Below are 18767 nucleotides of genomic sequence, written 5' to 3'. Positions count from 1 at the left end.
AATTTACTCTTTTGATTAAGTGCTCTGTTTTGTTTAAGTGTTGTGTTTAAAATTATATTGTAAGGTGTTATCAATTTTGTAGAAGTATATATTTTGTGAGTGGAATTTTTTATTGTTGGACTTAATTTGTGTTCTAAATGTTTTATGGTGTTAGATTTTAAAAATCTATTGCATATATGTGTGTTTTTCTTAATGATATGGTTTTATATCTTGTCATTGTGCTGGAAGTGCTATGCTAGATGAGTTGGATTGTCCTTAATCCTTACAAGGATGAGGAGGAGAAAATATTTTTATTGCTTTCATCATAAGTTCATTGAATACTAAATTTAAATTTTGTTTTTTGAATTTGATATTTATTTTTTGATGATGTCACGTAAATTGCTATTTGTGTAGAAAAAACATTTGCATAATTATATGATTCTTCTTCTTTTGAAAAAAATTAAAATTGAATTATGTTAATAAAATACCTTTTAATTTTTTAAAAAAAAAACTTTATATATTTTATTTTAATATTATTTTTGTAAAATCAATGATTTGAATATGCAAAATATATATGTTAAGCAACGAAGCACGGGTAACACTCTGGTTACTATAATAAGTATATTTTATTTGTCAAACCCATTAAAAAAAATGTGTCCCGACCTTCCTTCAAATTTAAGGCAAGTTCATTGGCATAGTGTTGAATCTTGAATATATATGATAATATAATAATAAAAAGTGTTAAAAGTTGAGGAAAGTAACAAATTAAGTACGAAGAGGCTCGAATTTACAGCACGTAGCTCGACCTTGAGAAATTAATACTCCTAAATAAATAAAATGCTACCAATTGGCATCGGAATTGGCAGTTTCAGATTGTTCTTTGAGAACAGAACAGGGACTATGAAATTTTGAGAGAAGAGGAGATTACTGGGAGCCCACAAAGACAACAAAAAGATAATATCATTCCCCATGAACAAAATACAAATGCATGCATGGGAACCGGATGATCATGATTCATGATCATATCACATTCTTAAAGAGGTTTTATTTCTTGTTTATTAAATATTAAAATTTTTTAGATTTTATATTAATTATTAATTAATTTTAAAATTAGATATTTAATATAATATAAAATTTGATTTTGTTTTATTATTTTGATATATTATTTTTAAAAAAAATTATCCGATGATAAGTTTTTGTTTTTGTTTATTCTTTTCTAATGAGACTTGTAAAAATGATATTATTAAACATTAAATTTTTTATGAACTTATATTTAAGTTAAAATTTTTATTTATTATCAATTAATTTTAATGAAATGCTTAATTTGTAAATTGCTTAACTTTGCCAGGTTTTAGTATCCTAATGGATATATGTATAAATATTTAGGGAAACAAGGCTTTATTAGCTTCTCTTCTCCGCATTTGCTTCTTTCATTTGCTCAAAACTCAACGTTAGGATATATGATGTTAATTTCAATAATTACAGTACGTAGTAGTAGCTCTTTACAAGATTTTCTCATTGAAAAACTTACCGATACCATGACCCAACTATTAAAGAAAAAAAAAAAATAAACAAAGGAATCAAACTTGGACAGAAGCTATATCTCATCAGAATCAAATGCGCGCAGGAGCTTGTTAGTTGTTAGAAGCCTACCGTAAGCGAAGAATACGAAGATACCAAGGATATTGGAATTAGGAGAAGATGGTTATATGGCAAAGAAATACTAAAGCGAATATGAAAGTGGTCTGAAGTTTTCTTCACCCAAAAAAACAAAAAGAAAGTCATTAAATTTTCACTAGTAAACTAAACTAAACTGAAAAACATAGCTTTTCACAGTCCACCCACCACCACTACTACTAATTCGGAACAGCAAAGGATGGTACTGTCTGAACATAATTGTTGGGGTTGCAAAGAAATCAAAAATGAAAATTTTGATCGCAGGCGGAGTGTAAAAATTTATGTTTTTTTTTCAGAATGGATACCGGATTTGGATGGTCATGTATATAATTGTGACAACAGAGAGAGAGTTTGTCGTGTAGCGGGCAACATGGGGTTCAACTTTTTGGGATTTGTGGAAAAGAAGGTGACTAAAACCGACATTTCAGCAATGGATTGATAAAAAATCAAGAATAAAGAAAGCAAGAAAATGAAGGGTTGTAGGGTAGGTATAGGATAGGACAGCTTTGTGTATTTTGCAATAAGAAAAAACACACTCTCTCTAGCTTTTTATTTTTTTCTTTCTTTCTCACTCTTTTGTTTTGAAGAGTCTTTAAACGCATATTCAGAGATGGGGGGTGAATGTGGTGATTAATGTTACAAACTTGCTTTTTTGTTGAGAGAAGAGAACCTGATGCCCTTTTGATGTGTGAGTGGGTGATGCTGTTTTTCTCTCCTTCTCATTTCTCTCTCTCTCTCTCTCTCTCTCAGAACAGTACTCATAAACGCCTCATTTCTCTCTTATTGTCTTCTAAAAATCTCCTTGAAAAATGGCAAGTCAAATTCCCAAGGTTTGTATGCCCTAATCTTCTGTTCTACCTCCTTCATTCTGGATCTCTTCTACATCTACTCTGGCAGCAGCCATCTTTTTTCCTGGGTCTGTTGCTGGACTTGTTCTTTTCTCACTTCTTTTGAACGTTGAAACTTACTTATTAACTATGATTTCACCATCTCTTTTGTCTTCTGAGCTTCTGGGTTCCTTCAATTCTTTCTGTTTCTTAGCCCCAAGGATAATGGCCAATTACATGGGTTTATGCTGGATTTCGTTTATTATCTGTTCAACTATTTGAGATTTGGGTTTTTTTTGGTTTGTCTGAACTCTCGACTATAAATCCAGTTCGACAGTTTTTTTTTTTTTTAACCTGTAAATCTCTCTCTCTTTGGTTCCTTTCCTAAAAGCTTTCTTCGCTCGCTGCCCAGCTGAATTTCTTGTGCAGCGTTATATTTTCCTATTTATGTAACACTCTTGCCTTTAGTATTCTCTATTATCTTAATTATGATTTGCCTTTTTATGGGATTTGATCGTTTCTTGAAACTTTGGTCGTGGATGATGTTATCATTTCAGGACTTTATTACTCTTTGGGTTCGCACACATAAAATAACGCTCCCATGAAATTTAGACTTTATTGAACAACATCTTTCCTTGCGGGTTATATGCTTTACTTGATCAATCAAAACGCAGATGCCTCAACTTCACTCCTTCTCTTCACATAAAATAACGTTCTAGACTGTAGAATCTCCGACTGCCTTCGTCTCATGTGTCTTCCTTGAAACTCTTGATCTCATCACCTCTTTCTTCTCTCTATTGCAGGCTAAATGGTTGAAGATTCGAGTGGGATTGTTTGACCCGAATACTGCTTTCTGTCGCTGCTGCTTCGCGTGGAGGTTCGGGGTTACCACAAGCTACAATTAGAGAGAAATAAGAGACAATCAAAGAGGAAGAGAGAGGGGTTTTGTTATGCTGAAGATAAGGGGCAGTGCTGGAGATAGAAGCAGTATCAGTGTGCTTGTGACTGTTGTACAAACAGCACAAGAAGAGAGAAGCCTTTCATCAGATGTTATCCATTCAAAACCCTCCACCAGATGCCCCATGTCCTTGTCAATTTCTAGTACAGCTGAAAAGTGGTGGTGATGAGATCGAGAGACCTCATAAACTTCCTTTGCCTGAAGTAGATCTGCTAAAGCAGCCGTCTCTTGATAATCATCATCATCATCATCATCCTAATATCCCACTCCCCGAATTCTCCATAAGGTAATTTAATTTGTGTTCCTTGTCCTCTATCTAGCGTTATCTTCAGCTCGAAAATGAATAGTAACCTTGATGCGTTTTCTCATGGCGTTCTAACAGCTTCTCTTTTATCTTTTCTTAAGACTTTTCTTGGGTCAGATCCAGAGTTTGATGTTACCTGGTGACTCAGTTCAACATGGGGCCTAACTATTGACACACCCTAATCTTGTCCCTATTTTGGTCTTTGGAGGGGGCTTTTGCTTATGAACTCCTTCACGGCACTTAATACCTCCAGCCATAAGATGATATTAGTCAACCTGTAGTTGGCTCTTATTTCTTGGTTGGGTCTTTGATTTCACGTCACTTTGTACTTGGGATTTTATCTTGGAGCAAACTGCTGGGAAGTTCTTGCTTTGTCTTTGCTACCTGTGTACTTGTCTCATCCTTTACCATATCATGCAGCAGGCTGAGAGTACTTTCATTTTTCCTTTTCTTTTTTGCGGGGGTTCAGTTTAATAGATTACTGAATCTTGGGTTTTGTTTTGCTTGGCTGTTTCTTTGCTGTTGATGTGTTCCTCTCCTTCGAGTATTTTTATGGTCCATGTGTCCCCCTCCTTCCTGAGTTGGCATACAATGTCATTCTTCTAAATTTTAACCTTTGCTTCCCCTAAGAAAGCTCGTGGATGAGTTATTACTTCTTTTATTAGTAACCCTTTGAGCATATATGAATTTTTGATGAATTTTATCCCAGTACTGACAACAGAGAACATCTTGTACTGTAGAGATTATGTGTTCACTGCCCGAGGCAAGGATATCAAGAAGAATTGGCCGTTTTCTCCAAAAAATTTGCAACTTTGTCTGAAGCATGGCTTGAAGGATCCATTGCCACCATTTCAGCCTCTTGATGTGGTAAGAAACCAATCCGTAGAGAGATGTGTGGTTGAAACGAATCCATTTGAGAGGCAAAATACAAGGAAATTCGATGAAGAGCCATCTGGGCCAAACGATCATATGGTACTAGAGTCATCCAATAATGCTTACTCAAACCATAACCTAGCAGGTATTTGCATAGACGATAGCTTGTGCAGATCCGGAGGAGAACATGAAAATGATTTACCCTCCACAACGACAAGTGTTTCTCAATCTGAAATAGAGTCGGTTTTGATTAACAAGGAATCCAACTTACCATTAGAAACCGATACTTCAGTGGAAGCATCAGCTGAAGTTCAAGCTGCTGTTCCTTTTAAGTCCCATAAGACCGAAAACACAACCCGACCCACAGGAAAGAAGTGCAGATTAATAGTGAAATTTGGTGCCCATTCTGATCGTAGCTCGCCTGAAGATATTGCTTCAAATTGTACCATGCTATCTGAATCGATGGCTTCTAAAGTTTGCCCTGTTTGTAAAACTTTTTCGTCCTCTTCTAATACCACCTTGAATGCTCACATCGACCAGTGTCTTTCTGTTGAGTCAACTGCCAAGTGGACAGCGGATTCTAAGCTTACCAGGCATAGAATTAAACCAAGGAAGACAAGACTGATGGTGGACGTATATGCTACCGCTAAATCATGCACATTAGAAGAACTTGACAGGAGGAATGGTACAAGCTGGGCCACCGCGTCAAAAATCCCTAGACAGGATTCTGAGAGACTTGAAATATCTGATGATGGGAAAAAGAAAAGAGTCTCCCCCATTAATCCCGAGGATACTAGTGATGCAGGTGCTGTTTATGTTGATGCCAATGGTACCAAACTTCGGATTTTATCAAAGTTTAATGATGTGCCACCAGTGTCAAAAGTTGGAGATGATCTTGGAACGCACAAATCTTTGAAAGGAGGTAAAGGAAGCAAATTCTTTTCAACCAAAAAGAAAAGGTGCCATGCCCCAAAACATCACAAGTATCTCAAACTTGCTCCTCAAAGCAGAAAATTTTTCTCGCATAAGACCCGTTCTTCAACGGTATGACTCTCTTTTCTCCATATGGATCTTCTGTCCTTTGTACCAGATTATTTTATATTTCTTTCTTAGGTGCATTTGAAGAAATTTTCGGTGTGTATTTGTTGTTAACTAGCTGATTGGGTTATCTTTCTAAATGCCTAGAAAACATAAGTATTTCTGAAGTGAAAATTAAACAACCATATATGCCCTTAGTTGCAGAATCCTCTCCATGTTTTTGTAGTTTGTGATTATAACTTTAGCAGTGGCCGTGGTATCCACTTAGCTGCCAGAATAATAGGGTGTAAAATATAAATGCTTTCTTGACCTAAACAAAATTTGACTTATCATCTTTGATGCAAATTTTGTAATCTAAGAATTTAGTATTGGAAATCAATACAGTTGCTATACCGTTTTTAAACAGATGGTTGGAGGACAAGAAGGATACTGTGGAGTAGAAGAAAGACCTCGACCACATGTGCCAAAGCAAATCAAATCCAATGATTCTAGAAACTTTAGAGAAAGGGTGTGCTCTAAACGATCAGGTCTTTCAGGGAAGCCTAATAATCAAGATGGACATCAACCTTTGATTTGTAAACAGCATGTTTCTCGGGGCTTGCGGGTTCAGAGTCACCAATCACATCAAGGTGATCTTGTTGTGGAGAGAAATTGTGTTCGCAAGCTTAAAAATTCATCTGAAAGTCCAATTTCTTCTCCTGAGAAATGTGAGAGCATAGAGAAGCCTGTTTATGAAGCCCCAGTTATTGATAAGAGGGAGCCTTCTACGGGAAAAAAGGGAGTAAGGAGTCCCTTGTTTGGAGCCAGAATCTGTAACAAGGTGGAGAGGTCTTTTCACCCACTTAAGCAAAATGCAAATCAGTTGAGCAAAGACCATCCCCATCTAGATGAGGATTATATGGTGAGATCTCTAAACTCTGGTGGAAATTGCTCATCTTCATGGAGCAAAAAGATGGTTGATATTGGTGCAAATAGTAATCCCGATACTCTAGTTGCTGCTATTTCACCTATCAGTCATCTTTCTTCTGCATCCAAATGCTTCAGATTTTCCTCACCAAAGAAAAATGTGCGGTCTTCTAGCAGCCAGTCATCCATGGTTAAATCTAGTTCTAGCTTGGTTAAGAATTATTCAACAAGGGAGAGTCAACTGCATTTTATGGCAGAAATAGATGAGAAGGAAGTGGCCTGGGATCTTGAGGCAGATCAAGAATGTGACTTAGTGCATGATGGTGCTAAAAATCAATGTGAGGGGAAAGAAATTTCTGAAGAAATGTCATTTGGTGGAAGCGGTATCCAGGGAGCCGAAGAACAAAGAGGAAGAAAAAGTATTTCCCGGAGGGAGGAAAGCATGGCTTTGATGAGCATAAAATCAGTACCTCATGGTTATGATCATGATGAGAGAGAGAACTCAGATTCTTCTGTAAGAGGTAGTCATCAGGATATTCTGTATAAAGTTGATGGTTTGGAATCTATTGAGGAGACGCTTACTAGTTTGAATCAGTCAGTAGAAACCAAGTTTAACAAGCTGAGTAATCTTTCCAAGAATAGATCCAATTCTTTACAGACTAATGAAGATTACAATGGGCCTTTGTGTGGGGTTGAAGGACTGGCTGACCCTGCTGAGCCAAGTCTTGTTGAAAAACCAAAAATGTTTTGTGCTGATGTTGGCCACACTATAATTGGACATACTGCTAATATGGGAGGAGAATTAGATTCTGATGCTGCACAACGGAATTCTTTTCCTGAGGTTGATCCAATACCTATTCCTGGTCCACCAGGATCATTTTTGCCTAGTCCTAGAGATATGTGCTCTGATGATTTTCAAGGGAATTCGTCATTGACCATCAGCCGGATTCAATCCTCTCAAGATCAGCTTGATTTGGTTGATGGGGACTCATCAGATTCACCCATATCTGCTGTGTCAACAATCTCTAATTCTGCAGAAGCTAGGTTAGATTTGAAGTATGGAGAACCATTAGCATTTGCTGGTGCTCCTGCAGCTCTAAAAATGGATAGGTCTGGCTACTCTACTGCCAAGTCTGAGCCCTTAGTTGGGCACGGTGCCGTTGTTCCACATACAAGCTCAGGACCTGAAAGAACTTTTGAAGGAGAGAAGTTTAGAGCCCGTAGAATATCTTTTGAAAAGAGACCTTTGATTTTTAAAAATGATGATCAGACATGCTGTTGCCAGAGAAAAGACAGATCCTCCCAGGGTTTTGCCCTGAATTATCAGGAGTCCCAACTATTAAGGCGACGAACAATGGCTTCAATGATGGTGCCTGCCATGGGAATGCCAGTCGGTGCCAATCCTAATATCAGTCCTAATAATTTGGATGCAAGACCAGAAACATTTTCTCTGAGCAGCAGTACAAGTTTAGGATCTGAACAAATGGTTCTACCTGTGATCATGAAACCCCCTTCAGGTCCCATTCCTTTTAAAGGATTTCCTGATGCTGGTGTCAAGCTTTCCAGTCGTGGTGTCTGTGATTCTGCTAGCCCACCTTCTTCTAATCCCATTCTCAGGCTGATGGGAAAGAATTTAATGGTGGTTAACAAAGAGGAAGACGCATCTGTGTCACTTGGTCAGGCCCAGTCATGTGCCCAGAGTAATCGTCTAACTCCTAACTTTCCAACTTCTTCTGGAATCTCTCCTAGCAATATCCGGAATCAAGGTGGCCAGCCCGTCCATCACACAACGTCTCAGGGTTTTTTATTCTTTGATCAGAATCCAAATTATTTGGTGGGGCAATCTTTTGATGTCCGATTGACAAACGGCTATAGAAGCCGTGCAAATCTTGCAAAACCAGAAACACCTGTGCAATTTCCAGCCGGCATGTTTTTCAATGGGCATATGGACTGTGGTTTCACAACCTCCATGGAGCTGTACAAGTGTGAAGATAACTATAATTTGCCAACTCGGCCGAACAGACCTAAGAACAAAGTAGGTTCAGCAGCAACATATGATATGGAGAAAGTTGCAAGCCTAGACTGCGGACATAGGAATATTGGGGATTCTGCCGTTTCCAGTAAAGAAATCATTGTCATTGATGATGCTCCTGAAAGTGAAACAAATAAGACTGCCGATGTTGCCGAACACTCTGCGGGCTTGAGGGAATGCCCACTAATATTATCTGGTATTTCAATGCCATTAGTTCCTAATCATAGTGTACGGCACAGGAATCCTTTTCATTGTTATCAGTCAGATGGCACTTTTCTAGGTGACCCAACTATCCTACAAGATAACAACTTTAATGCAATCCCTTCCGGACGAGCCAATGCTAGTCCTGTTAGGCGGGATTGCTCTTCGGAAGGTTCTGGTCATGTGCTGCAGCAGGCTCCTCTTATGGCTGCATCGCCCTCAACAGGCTATCTGAGATCTGCACTTTACTATTCTTCAAGTTTCTCTTAGCAGCTTTGCTTGGGATGGGAATTGTTAGAAGGTCTGTGCTGTGCATCAGCAGGTTTCATGTCAAACTTGTACTGAATCTTGAGCTTCTTGATGACTAATGACAGACAGAAACTTTTGGGCTTCAAAAATGATTTTCAACAACTAAATATTGGCAGTTTGATCTAATAGATTCAAAGCAAGTTCAGCGATTGAGATCTCAGAGTTTGTATTTATTTTTTATTCATTTACTGTTGGGTAAACTTTTTGCGGTTTTTGAGGCTTCTGCTTAGACAATTAGAAAGTTATCACAAAGACTAGATAATGTATAAGCAATCCTTGAATAAAAACTGATTACCGACCTTGGCTTCAAGCCAAATGGAGTTAAAAGTGCTCCTATAGAAATATTTATCTTGTTTTTCTAATTTTATTTTTTTCTTTGGAGTTGTTTTCACGTTTTCAAATGACTTAGCTTGTGAATCAAGGCAATGATTTTGTCAATCTGACCAATGAATGGTGTACTGTGGACATTATGATCAGTGATCAGTTTCAATGTCTATTTGTCGTAACCTGTGCAGCTTTAGGAATTCAAATAGGAGTACTGTAGAATGATGAACTTTCAAAATCGTTTATCAGCAGATGAACTCAAGATCGTTGAAATCGGCACACACATATATATATATATATATATATATATATTGGCTCTGCAATGATATAAATAGGACGTGTAGATATAGATGTGAACAGTCTGTGAGTGTGTGGCAACCTGTGGTGCATGATGAAGATATATTGTAATAGAGAAGAGCTTTGAGTTCATCTTTTTCACGGCTGAGCCATTGACAACTCAGTGTGAGAATCCTGCATCCATGGCAGCATATTAGCATGCTCGTGTGACACTATAGATGCTAGTTTATTCAGTGAGGAAAATGTCGGTGTAGGTGAGAACTTCAAAGGTGAGAACTTCAAAGTTGCAGCTGGATGCTAATTAGTACACATAGATAGATGGATGAGTATTACATAAAATACAAAATCTATCGGGCAAAGGATTAAAATTTAGGCCCCATTTGTTTTTGAAGGCAGCGTTAGTACAATGAAATTGAAATATTTTTTTTATTCAACTGCACCGGTATAATCCATTTGGATAACTTACGGTGCAGTGATTAACTATACTGATGCAATAATTTTGCGTGGGAGAAAAAAAAAATTCCAGTGAGTAACTACATTGGACTTTTTTGCCATAATACTATATTTTTAGTTTTTAATTTCTTTTTATTATCATCTTTTAAAAAATAATTATAAAATATTATTATATAAATAAATACAAAAAATTAATTAAATATTACTTTATTAAGTTTTCATTTATGTAAATATATTATTATAAAAAATTTTAATAAAATTATTATTTGACATAAAAATAATTTTATTATTTTTTAAATTATTTGTTAACTTAACAAATGACAAATAATTTAAAATTTTTATTGTACATAAATTGTATTTAATTTCTTAATAATATTTTTTTTCATTATAATGTATTTTTTTTATTATCATTATGTATTCATCCATACAAATATTTTTATATTAATTTTATCACTATAAAAACTAATTTTATCATCATCATTATTATTTTTAATTTGTCATCTGTCTAAATAGACCTTAATTAGTAGTGATTGACATGCATAAAAGAGAAGGGAAGGAGCTAGATAGATACTAATTCGAAGTGTTGATGGTTTTTTGGTGAGGATGATTAGTGCTTTGTCCGAAGTTCGTTGGAGATCGACTGCAAGACGAAGAATGGTCAAAACATTGAAGATAAAATTTTGAGATCAATCATTTAACAAGAGATGAGAGATAAAAGAAATGAAACATTGAATAGGATGTACCTGTGCTCCACCCTTACCTTTTATAATGATGCTTGAGTAAGCGGGTAGTGGACCACGTATTCAGTTTTGAGAATCAGATGACTGAGATACGCTGATGGAAACTATCCTAACTTTGAAGGGTTGACCTTGGTAATCTTGAAGACTAAACAAAATGAAATGTCATTACTAAACAAGTAAAAACAGATATAGATCATATAGGAGCAGTGTGTGTTAAATGATGGCTTTGAATCTAATTTTGATGTGGGGCAGGACATAGGGCTTAGGGGACAATTAGTGAGTAGAAGAAATTAGTAACGAATGAAGTTGCATATAGAAATGTAGTGGGGTCAGTGGGGTGTAGTTTAATTTTTTGGTCAGCTCAGATGCTGTTGTTGACTCAAGTCAAGCTCCTCTTAAGTTTTACATAATTAATCACATTTGGCTGTCGTTGCTAATTATAATGAGAACTGATAAAAAATGATTCAACAGTACAGTACCGGGTGATCATTACACCATGAAAAATGAAATATAGGCGTTAAAGGAGAAGGAACCCCGTCCACTGTGATTATAAAATAAAAAGTTGCAAATGACCCTTGTGTTGGGCAATAGTATCTTTTACTTTTAGTTTAAGATAGAGGTGGGGAAAAAGAGTGAAGATATCGGTCGGTCACTGCACTTTGGGTTGGTTGGTGTAGTTTGCGTTAATTTCTGCATGGTGAAAGCCTAGCTTAAATATAACTCTTTCACAAAGGAGAATATGCCCCCATTTTCTGAAAGCTGTGGTGTGGGCCATTCCTTTGTCTTTCTCTCTCATTATCACTTTTTATTTATTCTGTTTTTCTATCCACACGATCTACATTAATTTAAAAAAAAAAAAAAAGAAAAAGAAATGCGTGGCCTTGCCTTTGTTCCTGGTAGTATTTTTCTCCTTAAGAAATTGATTTAATTTTATGTTAATTTTGATTAGTTATATTTTGATTTTATTGATTATTTATGTGATTATTCAATAATTTAATAAATATGAATGTATTATTTGAATCATAACAATAATTTCTTTTATACTTATAATTTCATAAAAAATAATATTAGTAAGTAGTATTAACAATGGGAGTTAATTGTCAATGAGGAGCTACTAAAACTTTGAGTTCTTAGATTCAAAATTTATCATGCATGTATTTAATTGTTTAGTTATTTTATAATTTATAAATTGATTATTCAGTTATTATAATTTAATTGTGATACAATAGTTAATTATATAAATTATTATTATTGTAACTTAAAAAATAATGGGAGCTAACTCAATATTAACTTAGACATCATACATGTTGATTAAACTCTTAAAAATTATAGATTCAATAAGATTTAGGTACATAATGTCTTTTCATATGAGTTAAATAAATAGAGATCAAAATTCTAAGAGTAAATTAAAATTTTCAAAAAAAAAAAAAAATACTAACAGTTATTGCTACTTGATTCATGGATTATTTATGTAATTAATAATAGCATTTTGTTTCACATTACAATTATATTATTATTAATACATTAATGGAATAATAAAGAAAATTTGTTTAATTATATTTATTTAAAATTTTTAACTAAAATGCTACTAATATTAATACTATTATATTTATTTATGTAAAATTGTTTAATAGTGTAATTGTAATAGGAAACAAAACGCTATTAGTGTTGTTTTCTTTTTATTTTGGATAATATTTTCTAGATTTATTTATTCTTAATTTTTAATTTTTATTTACTTATTTAAAGAAAACATTACATATCGTCTAAACTTTTTAAAATCTGCAATTTTAAAAAATCCTACCAACATCCATATTATTTAAGATAATACTTAATTAATATGTTTTGAAGAATATAATATAGCTAATAATATTATATGTATATATATATATATATAAATTTATATAATAGTCTAAGAGAAACAACTTTGGTTTAAACTGTCGTTTCATTTTTTACATCACAAATGTATGAGATTGGATTTTAAACACAAAAACCAAACAAACCGTCCAACATTTTTGTTTTTTTGAACGGTTGTCGTTGTCTGTCTTGTCGTGTCGTACCGTTGGTAGCGGGTGGTCAAAACTCAGAAAAACGAGATGCAGAACCACCAATCAACAGCCGCCACGTACACCACCATCCCCATCTCAGCTTCTGACGTCATCTCTCGCTCCATTCACAATCTAACAGCCACCCTCTTCCGTCACCTGCGTCCCTGGCCTCAACTCTTGGGCTCCGGCTCCGGATCCTTCTCCCGACCCCACTCTCACACCTTTGTCTCCCGTGCCCCGGCCAACCTCCGTTATTTCCGCGCCAACTACTCCATCGTGGTAGCCGCCACCTCCGCCCTCTCCCTCATAGGTTCCCCGCTCTCCCTCCTCCTCTTCTGCGGCCTCTTCACTCTTTGGCTCCTCCTCTACTTCTTCAGAGAGGACCCACTCGTCCTGTGTGGTCATTGTGTCAGCGATCGCCTCGTGCTCTTCTCTTTGGCTTTCCTTTCGGTGTCGGCTGTCTGGGTTTGCGGCGTCCTCCCAAATTTGGCCTTAGGGTTTGGGATTGGGGTCCTCGTGTGCGGGGTCCACGCCCTTCTTAGGAACTCCGATGGTCTCTTTCTCGATGAGAACGACGCCGTTTCTACTGGATTGGTCCACTCAGTTGCTGCTGCAGGGACTACAACTACATGTGCTGCCCCTTCTCCGAATTAATTAGAAGGATTTCTTTTCTTTTCTTTTTTGTTTTTGAAGATGTTGAATTTCAATTGCATTCTGAATTTCTGATGGACAGGTTTGGTTTGGTTTGGTTTGATTCGTACTTTGCATAGACTGTGGAGTGTGGAGTGAGGTTGTCTGTCCGTACTTGGTATTTAGTTGGATTGTAGATCGTCAATGACGAACTTGCTTGCATTGAAATTGAAATGCATGTGATTCTTTTCAAGGTTGTTCTTCCTTGCTATTGTTGTTTGTTTATTGCTTGCTTTTCTTGCATCAGAAACCAGTGTCCAACTCTTAATTTCGCTAAAAACTGAAATGAAATTAACGTTTCTTTCATGTTGTTCCCATTTTCTATGTTGAGCTTTAGTCCTTGGATTTGAAAATGGGACTGCCACGCTATTTTCTTCATATTCAATCTAATGCTGGCTGTTTAACAATACTCAAATTAATGGTTAATGAAGGCATTGGAAAATTGATCTGCGAACGGAAAATTATTCTGTTTTAAAAAGCCAATGGGTTATCGACGTTATCCAAAACTTGTGGGTGGAACCGAATGTGAATGACTTGCTTTGCTCATCACAATGCTTACATGTTAGAGGCATTACTCTCCTCGAAATTCAGACACTCCACCAAACGTGAGTTACATAACTATTCCGGCCCGTCCATGTTAGCAAAAACCCATGGAATTTCTTTTGTGAAAACTTAGATACATTTAAAAAATAAAAAATATGACATGGCATTGATGTGGCATAAGACACTCCACTAAAAGAAATAAGTTTAAAACCGTGTCAGAAAAATCTCGGTAGTGGTTGGTGTAGGAGTTTGTTTTCCCAACATAAAGATCATATTAGCGTAATTCAACAAAGCAGTGACATTTCCTATCTATTCCAAGTGAAGAATGGAAAATAAATACAGATTTATCACCGTATTTTACATTGTGAACAAAACTTAAACTTCTATTGAGAATAAGCTCCATCATATCTTGCTCCTCATTCTCACCAACTTTGCAAGTGTTTCTTGAGCTGCCAAGGTTAGTGCATGATTGTGCCCCAGCATCACTGTCCGAATACTGATACAAGTTCTGCAGAGCTCTTCACCGCTGTCAAAATGCCCACCTCTTAACATCAGCTTTGCTCTCGTTTCCAACAGGGTAGCCTTCAACAATGTCACATCTTGCCACACGTACTCGTCCAACCTTTGATTACCTTGTAACTTGTTTTTCCAACAAAGCGACCCATGACACCAGTCTTGTGTTTGAGATACAAAAGACTTTTCTACTTCCTCCAACACATTTGTGCACACCTTCAATAACTCCAATGCAGAGTTGCATCTTGAGAATGTTGTGAAGGATCTAATTGCTAATGGCAGTGCCGTCTTTTTTATATACAAAACCATATCAATTGCTTTTAATTGCACAATAGGAGGCTCGGACTTAAATCCAAATACAATAAATGCAGAAGCCCATAGATGATCAGAATTCAGCAATGGGTTCCCAATTTTTCTTATGCCTTGGACTGTGGCTTTAGCAGCGGATAAACACTCTTTCCTCTTTGCAAACTCTTGAGTTATAGGATGGAACTGAATCCAACATCCAGTCTGTCGATTAACTCTTCTTGCCAATCCTAGCTTTACTAGGAGAATAGCGGAATCTTCCTCAATTTGAGTAGCTAAACCGCATCCACCACACAAGCCGAACGTGAGACTTCGGAACTTAATCCATCTTCTGAATCGGTTTCCATCAACAGGCATATACTTAGCCGCAGTAGTTAGCAAATTTGCAGAAATGGGTGATGGGGCAAACCAAGCACCAACAAGAAGCATTCCAGAGGCGAGAATGTTCCTTCTCCCATTAACTTTCTGCAATACAGCAAAGCAAAAGCATAGAATTTTCATCAGGAATGGATTGTTTTTGCAGTATTGCTTACCATTAGTCCTCACATATGATGAAGTAGAACCATCTTCAAGCGAGACCTCGTTCACAGCTTCAAAGAGTGCAGATGGAGAAATGGCAAGTTCGGAAAGCAGTGAACCAATAATCCACAAACCAAAGCTCAGTCTTTCCAATTTCTCATCAAATTTTCTCAAGGACTCCAACTCCTCAGCCGGATAAACTTTTTTCCTTCTTCCTCTTACTAAAATCATTGCATCAGAGAAAGGCAATGGAGGAAGCTGGATTGTGTCAAAATTCATAACCTTTGATAGCCTAGTAGTGATAATCACATGAGTCCCACCGGTGTTCCTGGGAATTAAGTCATGCAGGTCTTTTCCTTCCCACCACTCTCGCTCTGTCTCAAGATTATCGATGATCAAAAGATAAGGCATGTCACGAAAGACATCTCTCTTCACTCGCTTGAATGCTTCAAATTCCTGCTCCTCAAAGCTTCGAATGTGGCCCCTTTCCTTCTCATCTTCAGCACTCACATCCAATCCCAAATCGAGTGATAAGTTCAATATATTCTGCCGGAGATATCGGGCTTCTCCACCAACCCAAAGAACCATCTTATATCTCTGAGAATACCTATAAGCAAATTCAAGAGCCAGCTCTGTCTTTCCAATGCCTGGAACCCCATTAATGCAAATCACACTGCAGCGTAAGCTCTTGTAGTTCCCACTTTTTGATTTCTTGTATTTGGACCTTTTCATTGAATTTCTTCCCGTGACTGGCTCAATCCATGTCTCTAGAGTAGGCTCTTTGCACTTATCTAATCCCAGATTAATATACCTCCCTCTAGTGGAAACATTACCACTTTCTTCATCCGCAAGCCCTTCGGATTGCCCGCTTGCTTCACTTTTTATAATAGGCATAGAGCAACAATCTTGCTCAAGAGAATCAGCATGTCCAAATAAGGAAGTTTCAATCTCCATAATCTCCTTCTGTCTTCCCACAAAAAACCTGTTTCTCGGGAAGGGCAGCTCCTCAAATCCTTCACCAACAAAGTCTTTCTCTGCCACACTATTCCTTCCAAGCTTTGCTCGCAATATTCCTGCAGCTTTGGCTACGCAGCTTCTCCAATTACCCTGATTAGCTTCCAGCTTGAACTCATGACACTTGATTAGGCCGTCAATTGCTTCTTTGCATTCTTTATCAACTGAATTGCAGTTGAGAAGTCCCATGATCTCAGCAGGTCCCGTGTCAAAGAAGAGTGGAATCAAGTTTTTCTTTTGATAAAAGAATCTAATTTCCTCCAAGCTGAGATGATTGAGAAAGCTATAATTAGTGACCACCACAACTCCATATGTGGCTGAGCAGATTACTCGGTCAGCAATCTCATGGCTCTGACCATCTGAATACTTGGCTCTATCTGAAACAAAGCAAGCAATACCCTGAAGCTCCAGCTCTGACTTAAGCCACTTACAGAAGCGAGCCAAGTTAGGATTTTGACCGTGGAAGCCAATGAAAACGTCACAGCTCCTGAGTTTGGCATTAGAAGCAGGAGAAACAGGAGCTTTTGCGAAGGAAATTCGAGGCACTGGAAATGAGAATGAGATGCGTGGAGCAGGATCTGGAACTGGAACACAAGTTACAAATTTGAGCTTCGGATCTGCAGGGTCGTCAGAGTATTCATACTGTTCTGATGGTGGAGTGTATGAACTACTTGGTATATCATCGGATTGTGAACCCCCTCTGTACGAGACTGGTGTTGATGGATGAGTAACAAGAGTAGAGTTATCTTGCGGGGTTGAGTTCTCTTGGGGTTTCGGGATTGTGGCTCTTGGTGATATATATGGTGACTGCAAAGCTGAAACAAATGCTGACGATGGTGGGGACACCAAGGAGGGAGAGTTGTATGGAGATGACTCAATTGAGGTTTTTAAGCTTGGAGGATGCAAATCCGTGGGGATCAAAGTTAAAGCATCTTTACCAGTTTTGCTACAGCAAGATGAAGTCTTGATGGTGAGGCTGCTGGGATGGTTTTCTTGAGAAAGTTTGCCGCTACCTGATACTGATGCTTCTTCTTCACCCATAGCCATGAAGGTTTTGATGTCTGTGGCAGTGCAGTAGATCTCACTTCTTCCAAGTTCTAAGAAAGCTAAGCTCTAGTGCTGTACAATGTTCTTCTCTATAGTCTACAGTCTACATCGTAATGGTACTTTTCTCTGGTTGTACTTTGAAAGTTATTATCAGTCCGGTAGCAGATATAATCCCTTGCATTATGTGCGTCACCATAGAACCTGAGCGCTTCCTGGATTCTCTTGCATCAATTTTCTCTGACAGATATAATTGAGTCATTGAGTGAATGGCTCTGACCAAAGTCTATGGCAGAAGATGAATGCTACAGTGATGCCTTCACACAGGAGAGATCTGCACTGCATGTGATTTATCTCACTTCATATTTGTGGGCCTCGCTTCAGTCAGAGCTACTCCAGTTTTCTTGTGCCTATGGTGGAGTTGGTTTGACCGGAAGTATTAACAAAGAGGAGAACAGTCCATTAAACATCATAAACTGTTACAGCATTTTAGTTATCATTTGATTGGGACGGGAATCATTCAGGCTTTGCTCTGAAAAACTGAAACAGTAAATGGATGATACTGATTAACGCTTAATTAAAACAACACATGAGCAATGCTTCAAATCTTTCTTTAGACCTAATATAACAAGTGTGTAAACCAGTGCTTAGTTTCATTTCATATATATATATATATATATATATATATATATATATATAATATCCATTCCAGAAAACTGATGCAACAGAATAGAAGTTTACTTACCTCAGCTTTGCTTTACTTTGAGGCAATGGAAAGAAGAGAAACCCTTCGCTGCAAATCCTGAATGGCCATGTCTATCTTCTCTCTCAAAAGCAAGCTGGAGAGAAGGGGGGAATCTAATGTTGGGCAGGATCTGTGAGGTTCGGAACAAATAATATTAGATAAATGCTTAAAAAGAAGCTGCAGAGGGCTAATGGTATAGTTATTTATTTGATTAATTTAATAGATTGTGTTGGGCTTAGGCCATTTATTTTTGTTTTTTGTGTTGTACTATTTAATCTTTCGATTCTAAATCTAACACGGGGTTCTCACTTGTCACAGAAGCCAAAGATTGGTCAGAGAAAAGGGCATTGGAAGGGGAACCATTATTCAGAGCTTGTTGGCAGGGGTTGTATGATCAAGGGTTCAACAGCATTAAAATAAAGCAATCAAG

The 18767-nt window shown here is 37.1% G+C and overlaps 3 protein-coding genes across 7 annotated transcripts; 2 read left to right on the top strand and 1 right to left on the bottom strand.

Moving 5' to 3' along the window:
- The first annotated feature begins 2279 nt into the window (after positions 1 to 2279).
- LOC111275519 (uncharacterized) lies at positions 2280 to 9446 on the top strand. Of its 5 annotated transcripts, none has more exons than XM_022860867.2 (4): positions 2280 to 2344; positions 3287 to 3727; positions 4486 to 5662; positions 6063 to 9446. In XM_022860867.2, exons 2-4 carry the CDS (start codon positions 3531 to 3533, stop codon positions 9063 to 9065), a joined length of 4377 nt encoding a protein of 1458 aa, XP_022716602.1. In that variant the 5' UTR covers positions 2280 to 2344; positions 3287 to 3530; the 3' UTR covers positions 9066 to 9446. The 5 variants fall into 5 exon arrangements, with proteins under 5 accessions (XP_022716602.1, XP_022716601.1, XP_089610296.1 ...); XM_022860866.2 differs by lacking the exon at positions 2280 to 2344 and adding an exon at positions 2345 to 2486; XM_089754170.1 differs by lacking the exon at positions 2280 to 2344 and adding an exon at positions 2345 to 2486 and having other exon boundaries at positions 3847 to 5662.
- Positions 9447 to 12846: 3400 nt separating this feature from the next.
- On the top strand, positions 12847 to 13849 carry PRA1.G2 (prenylated RAB acceptor 1.G2). The gene has a single exon (XM_022862131.2). The coding sequence runs from the start codon at positions 13012 to 13014 to the stop codon at positions 13615 to 13617; it is 606 nt and encodes a 201-aa protein (XP_022717866.1). The 5' UTR covers positions 12847 to 13011; the 3' UTR covers positions 13618 to 13849.
- Positions 13850 to 14297: 448 nt separating this feature from the next.
- Positions 14298 to 18505, bottom strand: LOC111275492 (uncharacterized). The gene is made up of 2 exons (XM_089754731.1): positions 18338 to 18505; positions 14298 to 18132 (listed from the first exon to the last, which is right to left on the bottom strand). Exon 2 carries the CDS (start codon positions 17593 to 17595, stop codon positions 14599 to 14601), a length of 2997 nt encoding a protein of 998 aa, XP_089610857.1. The 5' UTR covers positions 17596 to 18132; positions 18338 to 18505; the 3' UTR covers positions 14298 to 14598.
- Between the last annotated feature and the right edge of the window lie 262 nt (positions 18506 to 18767).

The sequence above is a fragment of the Durio zibethinus genome, chromosome 25 (assembly GCF_047325235.1).
Source record: "Durio zibethinus cultivar Kanyao isolate XHJ-2024 chromosome 25, ASM4732523v1, whole genome shotgun sequence".
NCBI lineage: Eukaryota > Viridiplantae > Streptophyta > Magnoliopsida > Malvales > Malvaceae > Durio > Durio zibethinus.
The sequence above is the reverse complement of the archived record's forward strand: the minus strand, read 5'-3'. Positions and strand labels throughout refer to the sequence as shown.

Excerpts from the sequence above, each read along its gene's own strand:
- LOC111275519 (XM_022860867.2), top strand. The coding sequence starts at position 3,531 with ATGTTATCCATTCAAAACCCTCCACCAGATGCCCCATGTCCTTGTCAA. Across the intron at positions 3,728-4,485 it reads CTCCCCGAATTCTCCATAAG|AGATTATGTGTTCACTGCCC; the intron begins GTAATTTAATTT and ends CTTGTACTGTAG. Across the intron at positions 5,663-6,062 it reads ATAAGACCCGTTCTTCAACG|ATGGTTGGAGGACAAGAAGG; the intron begins GTATGACTCTCT and ends GTTTTTAAACAG.
- PRA1.G2 (XM_022862131.2), top strand. The coding sequence starts at position 13,012 with ATGCAGAACCACCAATCAACAGCCGCCACGTACACCACCATCCCCATC.
- LOC111275492 (XM_089754731.1), bottom strand. The coding sequence starts at position 17,595 with ATGGCTATGGGTGAAGAAGAAGCATCAGTATCAGGTAGCGGCAAACTT.